This window comes from Platalea leucorodia (genome assembly GCF_965183815.1).
Source record: "Platalea leucorodia genome assembly, chromosome: 14".
Lineage (NCBI taxonomy): Eukaryota > Metazoa > Chordata > Aves > Pelecaniformes > Threskiornithidae > Platalea > Platalea leucorodia.
This window is the reverse complement of record NC_138836.1, coordinates 3,191,690-3,207,761: the sequence shown is the minus strand read 5'-3', so window position 1 is coordinate 3,207,761 and position 16,072 is coordinate 3,191,690. Positions and strand designations below refer to the sequence as shown.

Genomic DNA, 16,072 nt, shown 5'->3' with positions numbered 1-16,072 from the left:
CTGCCATCCACCGAAAGGCAAAACGACCAGCGGCCGGGCTTCTTCTATCCCCTAAACCTCTGCCCTGGCGCTGAACCCCCCCCCCTCCGTTTCCCAATGGTTTCTCCCAGAGGGGGGTACGGCGAGCGAGGAAGCCCCAAACAGCTGGGAGCCCAATGAGGGCGCGCGGTGGGCGGGGCGCCGCGCATGCGCAGGGCCGTTATGCTAATGTTGTTGATGTTCCGGCGCTGGGAGTTGGGTTTCTTTCTCCGGCGGAGGGAGAGGCTGAACTTTCCAGGCCGCCTCCTGCCCCGCCGGGCCCGGCCCCTCGCAGGGGGAGGCGGCAGGCGGAGGGGGCCGAGCCGAGGGGAGGGGGCAGAGGCAGCGGGCGTCTCCTGCCCATGAGGGCCTGATGGAAAACACAAAGGACCTGGTGAGTAGCGCAGCCCGGGGGAGGCTGCGGCCGCGGCGGGGGCTGCCCCGCTGAGGGGAAACCGGGGGGGCCCGGGCGCCTGAGGGGAGCGGCGGGGTGGCCGCGGGTGAGGGGGCGCCGAGCAGCCCCCCTCGGTGCCTGCGCCGGGGGAGGCCGGGCGCCGCAGCTGTGAGGGGAGCAGCCCCGGCACCCTCCGGCTGCTGTGGGGGCGAGGAGGAGGCGGGGCGGCTCTGCGGGGGGCGCGGAGCGGGGCCGCCTTTCCGCCGGAGCGCCGCGGCCAAAACTTTATTGCGGGCAGCCCCGCGGAGCCGAGCCCTCCCGCGGAGCGGGGGCGGCCCGCGGCGGAGGGGCCCCCCGGGGCCGGGGAGCCGGGGGCCGGGGCTGTCACCCGCGGGGGCGCGGGCACGTGGAGGCGGGCGGCGGCGGCTCCCCTTTGTTGTGATCCGGGCGCTGCGCTGCCCCCGGCCTTCGCGGGCTGCGCTGGGCTCGGGGTTTCGCTTTTTTCCCTTCCTCCCCTTCTTCTTCCTGCCGGCAGTCAGGGTCGGTAGGGAAAAGTTTCAGATTATCTCGCACGGAGCGATACAGGCGTCCTGGATGCGCGTTCTCGTAGTGGTCCAGTGAAGTGCTGGTCTTTCCGCAACTTCCTCTTGTAGTTAAAGCCTTTAAGGTTTAATTTTCCAGTCGTGCTCATTTTAAGTGCTGTAGAGTATTCTTTAACATCAGCACTTCAAAAGTTTGGGATTCTTTGTATCCAGTTCCCCCCTCTATATAATTTTTATGACTGTTTATATTGTGACTTTGTTCTTAATGTGAAGAGCAGTAAACCCGTGAAACCAGTTTCAGGTTGTTGCTGGAAATGTTTTAAAGTGTAGCAATTTCTGTCCAGTGTGGCTTTAAAAAAAAAAAAAAAAAATCCTACTGCAAAGCATATGCTGATTATGGTAGAAATTACTGACTGTGAAAAACTAATTCATTTTAAAACAACGATTTAAAATGTGGGTGGCAGCCCTTGTGATTTTTCACATCTAAAACCAGCTAAAACTGAAAGCTGCAGGGCAGTCTTCTGTATTTTAAATTAAGATTATTTTGCAGCTTTGAGAACCTGCACTTATTTATTTGTTTGTTGTATTTCTTTATAACAGTCCGATTTCCACTTGTAAGGAATGGAATAAAAGGCTATGAGAGAGTCTAATCTGGAACATTAAATGGGAACTAAAAGAATATATTCCTTTAAAAACGCAATCAAATGTGGTAGGTTAGTAGTCTTTACTTCTTGCTTCTGCCTAGGGATCATTTTGAGGAAGTGTGTACTGTAAGCTATAGGGAAACGTAGCAGAGGTATAGACTCTCCTATGTGGAAGTTGTCGTTTATGCTACAAGAATAGTTTAGGTGTTCTTGAGAGTGTGTAGGCTTGTGCCTGTGCAAAAACATTGTAGACTGAAAGTAAGAATTCTCTTCATTGTGGTTCCCTAAAGAGCTAGATGTCTGGCAGTAGTGAGAATATGTACAAAAGTTCCCTCTCATTGGCTTTCATTTCTCTTACCTTCTAAAATTTGATTTAATTTTGCAAGGCTTTTGATACCTTCTGCAAACTACTACTGCATACCTTCATTTCTCAGGTAAGTCAGTACACTCTGGGCATGTGTGATATTTTGCTGAATCTGGCTCTGAGCACATGGAATGAATTCAGCTGTTGAAGACTTTGGTTTTGGGTTGGTGTTGGTTTTTGGTTTTTTACATTTAAATTGATTTTTTTTTTAATGGTAACACAGTGTTTAAAGTGAAATATTTGCCTCTTCCAGATACTCCTGTAAGGGCTTTGTAGAAACATAATGGAGTTTGTAATAGATTTTCAGTTTTCTCAAAACTCAGATATTTCACATATTAATCATCACACACCCCCTCCAAAATTGCCTGCTAATTTGATATATTTTTTTATGAAAGAGTCTCCCCTCTTGTGTGAAACCCCCTGGGGAAGAGGCTATGGACAAAACCATTGGCAAACAGCAGAAACTGGCTTCAGACAAAATGCTGTCATACATAGCAAATGAAGAGACAGGAAAAAACATTTCTGTAATTTTCCAGCAGAGATTTTACTTATAATAAGAGTGGAAGGCACATTTCCAGATAGAGGTGAGTTGCTTATATAAAAAAGTAAGTTTGGTTGGTTCTGATTTCCAGGAATCCCAAGATGTTTAGCTTTGGGGGTTTTTTTGTTTGTTTGTTTTCAATGAAAGCTGAAAGTATGTTGTCTTTAAATTGGTACCATGTTTGAATTTTCTTTTTTTGTCATGCTTTGAGGCACAATTAGACTTCAGTTCCACAGGGGGCAAGCTAGTATTACTACAGTGAATTATTTTGGCCCGCTTACATTCAGAAGAGTTGTAATAAATTAGTTCCATCTTCTTGTTTCTTTAATGCTAACATCCAGAGCTAAAACTAAGCTTGTAGCATAAAACAGTAATGAACTTTTGAAAACAAAAGCTCTGCATCGAATTTAGTACCAACTTGGAAATACACTATGGGAAATGCACGATCTGTTAAGGATATGCGATTAAAGTAAATGTGTCTTATCACAGACCCTTGGCTTGAAGGTTGTGGTGACCTCATTGTTGACCTTGGCCTCAAATACCATCTGTCCATACTTCTGTCATGTTTCTGGGGGTTAGAGCTGTGTGTAGAAAGTGATGCCTATCTGTGTAGGTGCTGGTAGGCCTTTGTTAAGCTACAGCTCTTGTACTCCAAGCTCTGAATTGCTACTTTTCTGAATTCAAGCACCAAATTGATTCAGTAATAACAACAACCGTTTTGAGTGGTTTGAAGCCTTTCTGTGGCTGTTCTGGATCGTCCTCCTTTGGCCAGGATGCACTTACTTGGGAGCAAGAAGTTTGGTTACTTAATCATGGCGTCATTTTTGTAGCAAGTTTTCACCTTCAAAACCCTTTCTCATCAATTTTGCCAATACTTGAGCATAGTCTTCATCAAGACACTAAAGCAATTTCCTGAGTAAGTATTTGATATCTAATTAACATTAAATAGTTTTGTTTTGTGTTTTGGCCATACATTGGTCACCCTTCATGACCAACTTTTTATGCTGAAAGAGTAGCTATTACGCCCAAAGAATGTATGTTATAATGTGCTGACCAAATTCAACTGTTTGTGTATAGCACTATATGTTAGGAGAGTGAAAAACTAGTTATTTTTCATATTTGTTTAGAGTTACCTTCCTGCTTTTAGGGAAACCAGTTTCCTTAACTATATTCTTTTATCGTACCATTTGCCTTGTGTAATGGTTAATTAAGGGTATTTCTTAAAAATACATTGTTGCCAAGTATTCACAGGGAGGAGAAGAAGAACAGGAAAATAGGAAGTTGGGCAGAATAAGAAAGCAGTTCTTAAGAGTTCCTTTCTCCACCCATCCCTTCAATAAAGAAAAGCATGCAAGAAAACCCCCCAAGCAAATAGTCGTACAGGCTTATTTGCCAGTCCTGCTACCCTAGACTTTGTATTGCTCTGCCTAAAAATCTTTCCTCTTGAGGAACCGGTAATCTCATTAGGAAAATAAGCCTGGGCCACTCTGCCTAAAAGTTTGTCTTGTTCTTTTGTTTGTGCATTGCTTCTGCTTAACGTACTAGTAGACTCTTTCCTAGTGGTGGAGTTACTTAAGTTACTGCTCTTTTGGTATTAACCAACTACAAGGTTCTAAGTTTTATAGCAAGCCAGACTCTTGCTCAAAGCATGTTTTGCAGATAGGCAGGCTGCTATTCCCTCATTTCTTAGAAGGTGAAGAAAGCTGATCTGGTTCAGTTTTGAGGAGAAGACAACCTCCACAGCATGATTTTTGGTGCTAAATCCAGCTTCTAGGAGTAGGAAACTTTTTTTTTTTTCCTTCTGTGCCTGTGTTGTGAAACATGGTTTGATCTTACTATAGTTGTAATTGTTAGATCAAATTGCTACTACTGGAGTAGTGGTAGCTTTTTGGGGTGAAGGACTGCATTCTCACGGACAGTGTCTCAAAATTCAGTGGGAACACCTTGCAGGGTAATGAGCTGTTCTTTCTGAGGCTGCCATTCATAGAGGTCCTGTAGCTACCATAGTTAGGTGCTTTTTTGTCAGACAGACAAGATATTGCTGGTCAGCTGATGAGGCAGGCTGCTGCTCTTCACTTGCAAGAACTCAGCAGGAATTGCAGGCGGCTGCTGTTACCGAAGCAGCTGCTCTATCTCAGTTATGGTTCTGCTTGAGGCATAGATTGTCCTTTTTGTAAGGATGCCATTTTTGACCTTTGAGTTCAGAGTTGTACCCCAACTTTTTTCTATTTCAGGTGTTAGACGGGGTTTGCAAACGAATAGGACCTCTACGTTCTGCGGGAAGAGTTATCAGAGATTCCATGTGTTGTTCACTTGTTTCTACAAATGCTGTGTCTCAACATGGGTTAAAAAGAACCTTAGTGGTGCTTATTATCAAAATAGAAATGTTTTGATCTGCTCTAGCAAAATTCCAGCATAGGTATTTGCATATCATCTTCCCTAACTTCCACCTACTTCTGCATACAAAGTACTTTGAATTTTTTTTGTTGGAAACTATACCTTTCCCAAGTCTCACAAAACGTATTTTGAGTAGTTTCCCCAGAAATACAATCCAGATAACAACTATAAATTAACATGAAGAATGTCCTACATAATTTATCTGGCAAACACGGTCATCTTCTGGCAAAAGCTTCGATAAAATGTTTTATAAAAACTACAGTATTATTTTAAAACAATAAGCAAGGCCGCTGTTTTGAATCGCTCATAACTTGAGCTGGCACAACTTGGCCAAGTATAAAGTAAATGGAAAGGTGATATATTAGACTTGTTTTGACAGTGTAGTTAAACTCAACAAACTTGATGATTGCTATTTAGGAACCTGTATTAATGCTGAAGAATGATTTTCTTAGTAGATGGCCCAACTTTCCATATAGAAAGTGGAAATATTTTCTTTCTCCTCTGTGGGTACTTTGGCAAAGAGGGTTTGGCAGTAACGTGGAGGTTCGAAATATATGTGATGCAAAAGAAGAACAAAAAAAAGAAAGAGCCAACTGTGCTATTGTGGTATCTGCAATTGTAATCTTGCACCATGCTTCAGCTTGCCTAGAGCAGCCTGCCTTCCCCCCTGTGCCACTGGTCCTGCATCTTGCCTCCAACCTCCCGTTTCTTCTTTCACCTTCCCTTGCAGGGGGAGCAGCGCGGGCTGTAGAGTTTCTGTAGTGCAGCACTGAGAGTTGGAGGGACTGGGAATGGGCCGCGCTTCTCTTCCTTCTTCTGAGCTGCCGCAGCATTTCAGGCCTCTGCCAGCAAAGTACCGGGCAAAGCAGAACTGCCGTGCAGGTCCAGAGTTCTCCAGTCTGGAATGGAAGAGGGATGTCCCGAGACTACCTTGTACCGCAGCCTCCACTAAAGGGCTGAAGTCCTCCTTTAGGTGGGACAAGGCCCTGATCTCTTGGTGAAATCAGATCAGCTGCCTTACGGAGGATGAGTGAATGAGGAAGGAGCTCGATCTACCCATAATACTAGAAGGCATCATGGTGTTCTGGTATTAGTTGTGCACGGTTAATATGGTATTGCATTTTATTTCTTAGCGGAGGCTGTGGTCAAGGAAAGTTGAATGTTGTGAGGCATTAAGGAGTTGATGAAATCTTGAGGAAGATGACTAGTCTTCATGTTCTGATCTGTAAATTACTGGCACTGTTTGCAGAACACTGTATCCATGGCAACGTTGTGCTCAACTTCTGCCTTAATCTACCCACACGTGCACACACAAACTAATAACTGATCTTGCATCTCGTTGGCCAATAGCATGAGTAGTAGTGTGCAGGTAAGGCTTGTCACCAGTGCAGGTCAGGCCGAGGTTTTGTTCTGCCATCGCTCAGTGTTTCCTCTGATGATCGCAACTGGTACCCTGGCTACTTCAGGCAGATGTCAGTTCCTGCAAGGAGTTGTCAAGTTATGCCCTATCCTAAGTTTTGATTGATTTTAATGTAATTTTGACTTGCTGGCTGAGGAATGTGTGCATAATTAACATTACACTGACTCTTTTCTTGCTGTTGTTTTGTTTCAGAGCTGCTTTAAGTGTTTTAAATTTGTTTACCTTACTGCATAGCCTTTTATGCTTATTGGTTTTTGTTTGGTTGTTTTTTAATTGGATGCTAGGATTGGGTCAGTGTGGAAATCGGTTTTCCCTTTTAACTAGAAGGAAATCCTTCCATAATAGGATTTAGTCAGATTGCAAAGCAGAATAGAAAAAAATTATAATAAAGGGATGGCATGGCAGAAAAAGGCTCGGATGAGATCCAACAATAAAGATGTTCAGGCATATACTCTCTAGGAAAGGGATTTGGGGAATTACTGTGATGAAATCTTAAAGCTATGAATCCAAAGGCAATTTAAGAAGGAAAAGTCCAATTGCATATTATTATTTTTCTGTCTACAATGACTTTTAAATACAATTAGCTCTTGGAAAAGGAAGTAGAGGCAAAGGCTTTCTTAATATTTTTTTTTCTGTTTTCTTGGCTGTACTTCATTCTCCTAACTTGTGCTTCTATTGTAGAATTTTTCTTTGTCTTCTCTTTATCTGTTATTTCCTCTCAAACTTAGTAGGTGCTGTGAAGGATAATGAAAATACTTTGAAATTTTTTCTGTTTTTTTTTTTTTTTTAGCTTAATGAGGGCTGCTCACGTAGCAGTAGCATGTTTCAGTAGAGCTATGTAAGATATTAATAAAGTGCAAATTGTCACTGTATTAAAATGCATGTATTGGATGTGCATCAGAAAAAAGGCATCACTTAATCTATTGTTTATACTTCTTTAATGTCTTTGCTGGAAATTGCTTAACTGTTATGCGTTCTTCGAAATTGTATGTTTTTATTTGACCTCAGATTTTTTGGTTGTAGGAAAACTCTATTATGTAACAAGTTTTTGTATATGACAGTGGCAAATTAGTCACCTTTCTATCTTTTAGCATTTATACAGACCCTATTGCCATAGTAACTGAGCTCTTCATAATTGTTAATGTATTAATCCTCAGAACATCCCTGCGAGGTAGAGAGGTATTCCTGTTCCACACGTGAGAAACTGAATCATAGGGAAGCTGAGTGATTTATCGATAACCCCACAAGCCCATGAGAGCAGAGATGCACTCTCGTATCTGTTCTGTGGAATATCTGCCCTCTTGGTTGAACTGTCTTTTCTCTGCCCAGCTTTCTCAACTGAATGAATTTTAGTGAAATTGGCTGCAGCCATCTGGAATGCGCTCATTTGCATATAAGATCTGTGTGGCTGTCATTATTCAGCACATCAGGTTTAATGAACTCTGAAGATACCAAGGAAAAGAAATCTATGGGACTGCTACTGTGTATTCTCAGTGGATTGTGAGATAGATTTTTCTTCCTGTATATCACAATACTAAAAATTGGCTAGTTTGGACTATACCAGTACTAATTTAATTGGCAATATATAGCTCATATCTCTGTGCTGATAGAGCAGTTTGTTAGCACGTCTACTTTTGAAGGCTGACTTTGACCTTTGAATCTTTTTAAGCTTGACTTTGAAAGATTTGCATTCAGAATGCTCTGCTATTCTTTGGGGGTTTTGTTGTTTGTTTGTTTTTAATTTCTAGACAGAACATACTTCACGAGCAGAAAGGAAAAGACGTGATTCATTCGGGATGTTTGACGGTTATGATAGTTGTAGTGAGGACACCAGCAGCAGCTCCAGTTCAGATGAGAGTGAAGAGGAGGTTGCTCCTTTGCCATCCAGTCTCCCAATTATAAAGAACAATGGACAGGTCTATACTTACCCAGATGGCAAATCTGGCATGGGTGAGTATGTGGTGCATGAGTACAGAGAGTTTGATATTTATTGGTTTTAGCCTGTGCTGTGAGTTGCAAGGGTCCAGTCCCAAACATTGGTCTGAGTTGAAAAGGGACCAAAACAGCTGAAGGGTTGGGGTTGGTTTGTTTTGGGAGGGGGGAATTGTTTGGTTTTAGCTGAACTGAAATAAGATAGATTTTGAATCCTGCTGTCAGGAAAGAAAGAGTGTGGGAACATCCACCCTCCCATCAAATGTGTGTTGTGTATATATGCACATGCATGTGTACGTTCTCATGTACATTGTTTTTATTCTTTGAGCTTTCTACACTTGGGCATGTATTCTCTTTACCCTTTGTGTTCTATATACAATATATTAAAATGTATTTCTTCCTATACTAGGAAAACTTCATTACTGCTACTGTATAGAGTCTGTCAGTGTATACCTGTTCACTACTGACTAGCTGTGAGCTAGAGTATACTGGAAAAAATAAAAAAAAGGGAAGATTGCTTCTATCATTGGAGAAAAAATATTTTAGCTGAAATCATTAGTGATTAGTAGAGCTCTCTCTAGGTAGAATCTTGGTATTGTCTCATCGGCATAAGTTGGTCACAAACTCTTACTCATCATGGAACAACTCAGTGGGTGATTCCGTCAGCCTCTGAAGCTAGAAGAGAATATTGGTGGGCTAGGGTACTTTGAGTATATTACCTTAAGATTCAAAAAAGGGATCTGGTTTTATTTCAGGTCGGAAGTATTAAATATTTAGAGGAAATCAAGATTGGCAGGCCCAGATTGAAAGCAGACGTTTCCTCGAGAACCATGAAAACGTAGAAATTGGCTTTAGCTGATTTAGCTGGGTCATTCACTTGTACCAGTGGTAGAATTAATAGGGAGCAGAAAGGAGGCACCCTTTCACCAATGAACTTGAGGTTCTTAGTGTTTCACTGACATTTGTGGTGGTGTTCTTATTTTAAGTTATTTTTCTGTGCAATTCTCTTCAGGGTCAAACCCTAAGAAACTGTTTGGTCATGCCACCTACAGGACCTTCCTTATGTTGTCTTTATTCTGAATTTTTACTTAGGTCTTTATTACACTCTTAACATTGGGCTTTTTCTCTCCTTTGGTTAGCTACATGCGAGATGTGTGGAATGGTTGGTGTCCGTGACGCTTTTTACTCTAAAACAAAACGCTTCTGCAGTGTGTCATGCTCTAGAAGCTATTCATCGAACTCCAAGAAGGCCAGCATTCTGGCCAGACTTCAGGTAGCGGTACAGACACCATTTTCTTTATATACTTACTGTAGTCTGTGTGTGTAAAACATGTACATTTGTAAAACTTGCATGATGTTTTAAGATAAGTCAAGTGTCTTAACACATTAAAATTTTCACATTAGTGATTTTGTAATCCAAAACTCAAAACTGTATCAGCTTGAACAAATTACTTTTGCTCAGCAGAGCAAATTCCAGAGAATACTGACTCCTTATTTCATTTCGGCTGCAGTGGCCCTTCTGCAAGAAAAAGATCAGGAAAAAATCTTCAGTTACATATGTAGTGGCTTTAGAGAGCATAAAGGTTTATTTAGCATTGTTGTATTTTGGTTTTGAGAGTTTTCTTAACTATATAGATTTGCAAAATGGGTTTTGGTCTGTTCACTTAAAGTATTAATCTAATGATCATGAAGGTGTATTTGTAACATTCAAGAAGAGAGATTGAAATGTCAGGAAATATCATTATATCCTATCACAAATTCATTGCAACAAATGCCAAGAAATTGCATTGGTATAAATTACATTAAAAGTTCTTCCTTTTGACCTGCTTTTAAAAGATATCTTTTTTTCAGGTAAACAACATTGAATCTATAATGCTGTTCAAGTTGGAATACTAGTACAAAAGTCATCTTTTGGACATTCTTTGCCTACTGGTTTTTAAATTTATTTAATATTACATGTAGTTTTGTGATACTTAGTCAACTTCCATTCTATGGTGTTCTAATTTTAGTTAAATGTACCAGAGATACGCTACAGACTTACTGAAATTTCCTGATGGGAGTTTGGAAAGACTTTATTTACTTAGCTTTTTTTGTTTTAGGGTAAACCTCCAACAAAGAAGGCTAAAGTTCTACAAAAACAACCCTTAGTGGCTAAATTAGCAGCATATGCTCAGTACCAAGCAACTTTACAAAACCAGGCAAAGACTAAAGCAGGTAATGGCCTATGAACAGAGCTGAAACAAATTCTTGGTAATAGAAGATTTGTGGCTCATTAGCAGCTTCCTAAATAAAATAACTTTCTCTTAGCAGCTGTCCCTGTGGAAGGTTTCAGCTGGGGTAACTACATCAATAGCAATAGCTTTACAGCAGCTCCTGTTACCTGTTTTAAACACGTAAGTATTTTTCAATATGTGCTATCCTTTTGTGTGTGTGCATGAGAGAGAGAGTCCATGTTAATTCTTGAATTCATTTTTGCAAGACATTCATATCCAAGTATGTTTCATTGCCTTGGACTATTGTTGTGGTTTAACCCCAGCCGGCACCTAAGCCTCACCCAGCCGCTCGCTCACTCCCCTCTGGTGGGGTGGGGGAGAGAATCAGAAGAGTAAAAGTGAGAAAACTGGTGGGTTGGGATAAAGACAATTGAATAGGTAAAGCAAAAGCTGTGCGCATAAGCAAAGCAAAACGAGGAATTCATTCACTCCTTCCCATGGGCAGGCAGGTGCTCAGCCATCCCCAGGAAAGCAGGGCTCCATCACGCATAACGGTGACTTGGGAAGACAAACGCCATCACTCCAAAGGTCCCCCCTTCCTCCTTCTTCCCCCAGCTCTGCGTGCTGAGCATGAGGCCATACGGCGTGGGACAGCCCTTTGGCCCGCTGGGGTCAGCTGTCCTGGCCGTGTCCCCTCCCAGCTCCTCGTGCCCCCCAGCCTCCTCGCTGCTGGGCTGGGGCGAGGGGCAGAAAAGGCCTTGGCTCTGTGTAAGCACTGCTCAGCAGTAACGAAAACATCCCTGAATGATCAACACTGTTTCCCGCACAAATCCCAACCATGGCCCCATACAAGCTACTATGAAGAAAATTAACTCTATCCCGGCCAAAACCAGCACAACTATGAAACTTATATTGTAAACTGTGTTAGTATGACTGCTTTTTAGATAGGTATGTTTTTTATCTGTCCTTTAAAACCATTCTGAACACTATCAGTTACTCTCATCATACATGCTCTCGTGAAGAAAGGAAAAAGTAAAAGGAGGACTCTTACACACTTGCAAAGTTATTTTTCTCCCATTCAAGGTGCAAAATCATCAAATGCACTACAGAGTATCACACCAACCAGGTCATGCAATATTAGAAGGAGTTACAAAAGGCTTTTTAAATTGAGTCAGGCTTGCTCCATTATGTTGAACTGATCTTTTGGTTACATATTTGGATTTGGGATTGTTTTCCTTAGTTTTTAGTCAGATTCTCCCTGTCAGTTGGGCTGCCAGGTAGTGTAGAAATAGAGGAAAATGAAGGCTTTTTATAAATCTGAAATTAAAGAAGTTTTGGTTTTCTTTGTATTAGAGTTACAAAAATTCCAAACAAAAAGTCCTCAGTCCTTACAGAATGTAACTAGGGGATGAGGAAAACACTTAGCAGCATCTGTCTTTAATGTGTTTTTTTAAATTCCAATTGTTAGATCTTGCTTAAGATAGTGTCAGGACTTTCTATCTCAAGTAAAAACTTACTGACAAAGTGTTTTCTCAGCATACTTGTTTGTTTTTTTTATTTGGGAAGTTGAAGTGTTCCATCTTCTTACAAAAGTCTTATTTTGCCCAAAATTAGCTGATGAAAATTGCAATCAAAACAAACATTTTGTTTCGTGGAAGTTGTCTGTAAGGGAGAAGAGAGACACATTTTCTGTCTGGTTCTGGAATTCATGCTGAGCCCTGTCAACTCCTGGATCAGTGGGAGCTGAGGGCTCTTGGCAGTTGGCACCTTCTGAATAGCACCCTTTATGCTTAGAGGCCTTAACTATTGCCCAGAACAGAGCCTTGCGTTAGTATAGCTTCATGAATTTGTATCGAATTCCACGTGCTTAAGTAAGCATGTTTGCACTTTGCTCTCACAGTTATGTACACGCTATAATAAGTCATTTCATAAGTACTTATCAAGAGGTATTGTTTGATAACATGGGCTGTGCTCTTGTAACAACAAATGCTTCACGATGTATGGCACCCTTCATTAGGATACAGCTACGATAGTTAGGTCACTGGTAAATTATGCTATTACATTCCATACTAAAATGAGTTATATCTTCCTTTCTTACTGCTTCATTCATGAAGTTGAATGGTACGCCAGTAGTGTGAACAGATACAGTGCTAACGTTCGCATTTTACCTTGAAAATTTTCACAAGCTGCATGGCAACAGTGCTGCTAAGCCTGAATGTTGTTTCTTTTCTGTCCCCCTTTTCCTTTTTTGTGCAAGTAAAATGCAACTCCTACAGTCTCCTTTGGAGATTTCAACTTCTTTGGTGGACGTTAGTTAGTGTTACAAGGGTCTGATGTGCTTTTAGTTTTACTCTAATTATTTCTTTGAAAAATAGATTATTTAAACCAGTCAGAATCTGAAAACACTTTAGTAGTCTCTTGTGAGATCCTGCTCTCTCTCCCCCACTCTCTGTTGATAATTAAAAGAAACAATACTCTTTTTGTCTGTCTGATTATTGCTGTGTTTTCTGTGTGCTATATTGGTTTGATTCGTAAAAGTTTGTATTAGCTGGTGTTTGTTTACCATCCGTGTTATGGATTCCATGCACGTTGCGTGTGCCCACAAGATGGAATATATGAAGCTTATTCTGTTTGAAACAGAATTTTTGAATTGACAGTAGAATCATGACGTATCTACCCTTAAATTTGTTATTAGATAAAATCTGTATCTCATTGTACTGGGTCTATCTGTATGGATATTTCATGGGGAACATTGGGATCAATATTAAAGAAAATTTAAGGGAATTGTAAGATGTGGGATTTGGCTTTATTGATTATTTTTTAATAACGTGGCATACTTCAGTATTTCAGGTCTGATGTAATTTTCCTAGATCAGTTTTTTTTTTTGCCTGGGGAGTTATCTCCTCTTCAATTTAAAATAGTTAAATTTTAGAATTAAAACGTTTAAATCTTGAAGTTCTCTCTATCTCTTTCTCTGTGTGAGAAGAATTAATTTCAAAGTCTTTTGATGCCCTTAATGTGGCTTTCGTACAACGGTACAGCTGTGCCCACCTCCAAGTTCAGTACGCTGAGACAGAGAAGCTGCTGTGGTTTCTGTCATATAGGAAGCCTGTGACCAAGCCAGAATTACAGTTTGTGCACCTTGCAGCTTTTTTTTTTCCAAATTGTGTTAATTAGACACACAGCAGTAGCTGATGCAAGGAGGAAAACACTTAATTTAATGTTTTTAATAGTCTCATAGCTCAGTAATGTACAATGTGCTCATTGCTAACCTATGTTCCAGTTTCATTTTCTTCTAAACAGTTTTTACTTTTTTCTGTATTTGGTTTTATTAGCCCAAATCATTCCTAGAAATGAAAGCCAGTACAGTGCTTTGAGTCGTTTGTCAGGACTACTTAATGCACAATTAATAGTAACTCTTCTTTTCCCCTCTGTTGCTAGCGAGATGCACATTTTCTGAAGTTAAGAATTTTTTAGTCTTTCTTCCAGTTTAATCCAGAGCTGAAATATTTTCATTCTTTTGGTTTCTTTTGTTATTAAAATTAATAAATAAAGAAATCGTTTGCTGTAAGGGAGCATTTCCAGGGTTTTACACTAGGTGGCAGTGCTTTGCTTTGGACTGTTTGTTTTGAACCGTTTGGCACCCTGTCTTTGGCATTACCTTTTGTGGGGGTACCGTTCACACACAGGGTATCTGCATAGTATCCTTATGCTTCAGGGGGTGGTAGCATCCCTTTGCCATTAAAATCCTGATTCAAGTTTCAAGTCTGAAATCATGGCAATGTCGATGCCATCCAAAACTTTTAGAAGGCAATAATTTAACCCCGGAGATCTTTGTTCAACTAGGCATGTGGCGATACTTAACCTTTAGGTGCTCCTGTCAAACAGGACCTTCCTGATTGCAACTTACCTTGCAGGGAAGGCAGCTGCCGCTCACAGATAAACCCTCCCAAGTCATCTCCCGGAGCAGGAAGCGATGAACCAGACCTTCCTTGTTTGGGAGTGACATGAAGTGGATCTCTTCGTCATGAGTCTGAAAGGTAAATTTGTTCTTACCTGTAAATTATGGTTCTGCTAGTTCGCACTATGCCAATCCAGACTTCAGAGTTACCCTTCCAGCCAGCAGATGAATAAGACTTAACAGTTACATAGTGCTTTGTGAGTTTTTTCGAAGCACTGTGCAAACATTGATTGATTAATCAGATGAAGGCAGAGAAGACATGAAGGAAGATGGCTGTTACAGCCTTGGTTTATCCAGTCTTCCTTCCTTAAGAATATTCATAATGAGTGCAAAAGGAGAAGATGGCGCAGTATACCAGGTATACTGTAAACCATCGCTTCAGGACAGTAATGTTATCTGGCATTTCAGTAGCGATGCTACACAGGACGGCGTCCTTCTTCTAAAGGGTGAGCCATATGGATTGGTGTAGGAGAACTAGCAGAACCAATATTTTCACAGACAAGGACAAATTTAACTTTCTGCTATTTCCCTCTATACCAATCCACGTTCTAGAAATAAAAATTTGAGACATTTCCATTACCGGTTGATGTGAGGAGAAGTGTTTCGATATACTTTTCTCTCTGAATCAACTGAATAGATGAGCAGGCAGTACAATATATTTCAGTTACGTGCAGCTGGACTGTGAAATTGTTCGGCAGTGCTATTTTTGATTGTTTGGCCTCATCCTCTACAAAGCAATGAGATTTACTAAAATATGCAGTTTGAAAAGTTTATTTCCCCAATTCACTTAGAAAAGCTACACATCAATTTAGAGATGATAGCGAATATGTAATAGGACTTGATTAAGAAGCAGTATCTGCCTGTTTTGTGTGTGAAAATAAGCCATCACCTTCCAAGTTGTTGTTTTCTCCCTGTCTGCCAGGTGGCAGACGAGCGCTCTGCAGTCTAGGCTGGTGTAGGTGGGACATAGCAGAACATGAAGAGACCAGGCTTCAAGAACAAGAAACTGGCATACTTGGAATAACTTTTTTTTCCTTTAATAGTTAAAACTAGTTTTAAGTTTTGCATGTCTAGCCTTAAATATTTTTTCTAATGAAGGGTATCCCTTTTTAAGATAAGTTTGGCTATTAGTGCTGCTAGTTGGCTATTGCTGATTGCCAGCAAAATTCTAGTATTGTGATTTCCAATCATTCAGGATTAATCCAACTTTCTTCACTTGTGGCGCTCTGCCAAAATTCAGTGGAGTTGGAGGCTATTCCTACTGAGCTGTTAAGTTCTCCGTTTGTGTGAAGAGCTTTGTAAATGAGACACAGCCTTGGAATACTGTCTGCCCGCTACGGTACAGAACCAGAGGATCCTTTCAGTTGTCCCTGGGATACCTGGATATTCGCTGAACTGATAAGAATTTATTTTTCTCAGAACACCTTAGAATTGATATGATTGTTGTTCTCAAATACCCTAAATCTGAATCTTTCCCTTCTTGGTGATCTCTAGTTTAATGTAGACTGAGTCATTTTCCATTTTGTTACCAATATAACTTCGGTTGAGTCACTTTTAAGGTTTTAGATTTTCCAGCACTGTCCATTTCTGATATCTCTACTGTCTTTTCATGATGCTCTGTTCAACAAAATGGTCCTCTTGAGATA

At 40.9% G+C, this 16,072-nt stretch overlaps 1 protein-coding gene across 15 annotated transcripts in view; it reads left to right on the top strand.

The window, feature by feature from the left end:
- Window positions 1–82: 82 nt before the first annotated feature.
- Window positions 83–16,072, top strand: part of MBTD1 (mbt domain containing 1) — a 40,155-nt gene continuing 24,165 nt past the window's right edge. For 8 of the 15 annotated variants that reach the window (XR_014229732.1, XR_014229733.1, XR_014229734.1 and 5 more), the window contains exons 1-6: window positions 83–412; window positions 1,985–2,032; window positions 8,069–8,270; window positions 9,392–9,531; window positions 10,352–10,466; window positions 10,560–10,645. Coding sequence is in view for 8 of the 15 variants with exons in the window: in XM_082326821.1 (XP_082182947.1) it covers window positions 392–412; window positions 1,985–2,032; window positions 8,069–8,270; window positions 9,392–9,531; window positions 10,352–10,466; window positions 10,560–10,645 (612 nt within the window). In the remaining 7 variants the exon portion in view is untranslated. Of the gene's footprint in view, window positions 413–1,984; window positions 2,033–2,357; window positions 2,547–3,188; window positions 3,420–8,068; window positions 8,271–9,391; window positions 9,532–10,351; window positions 10,467–10,559; window positions 10,646–16,072 lie in introns of all 15 variants that reach the window. The other 7 variants (XM_082326827.1, XM_082326826.1, XM_082326825.1 and 4 more) reach the window with 7 other exon arrangements.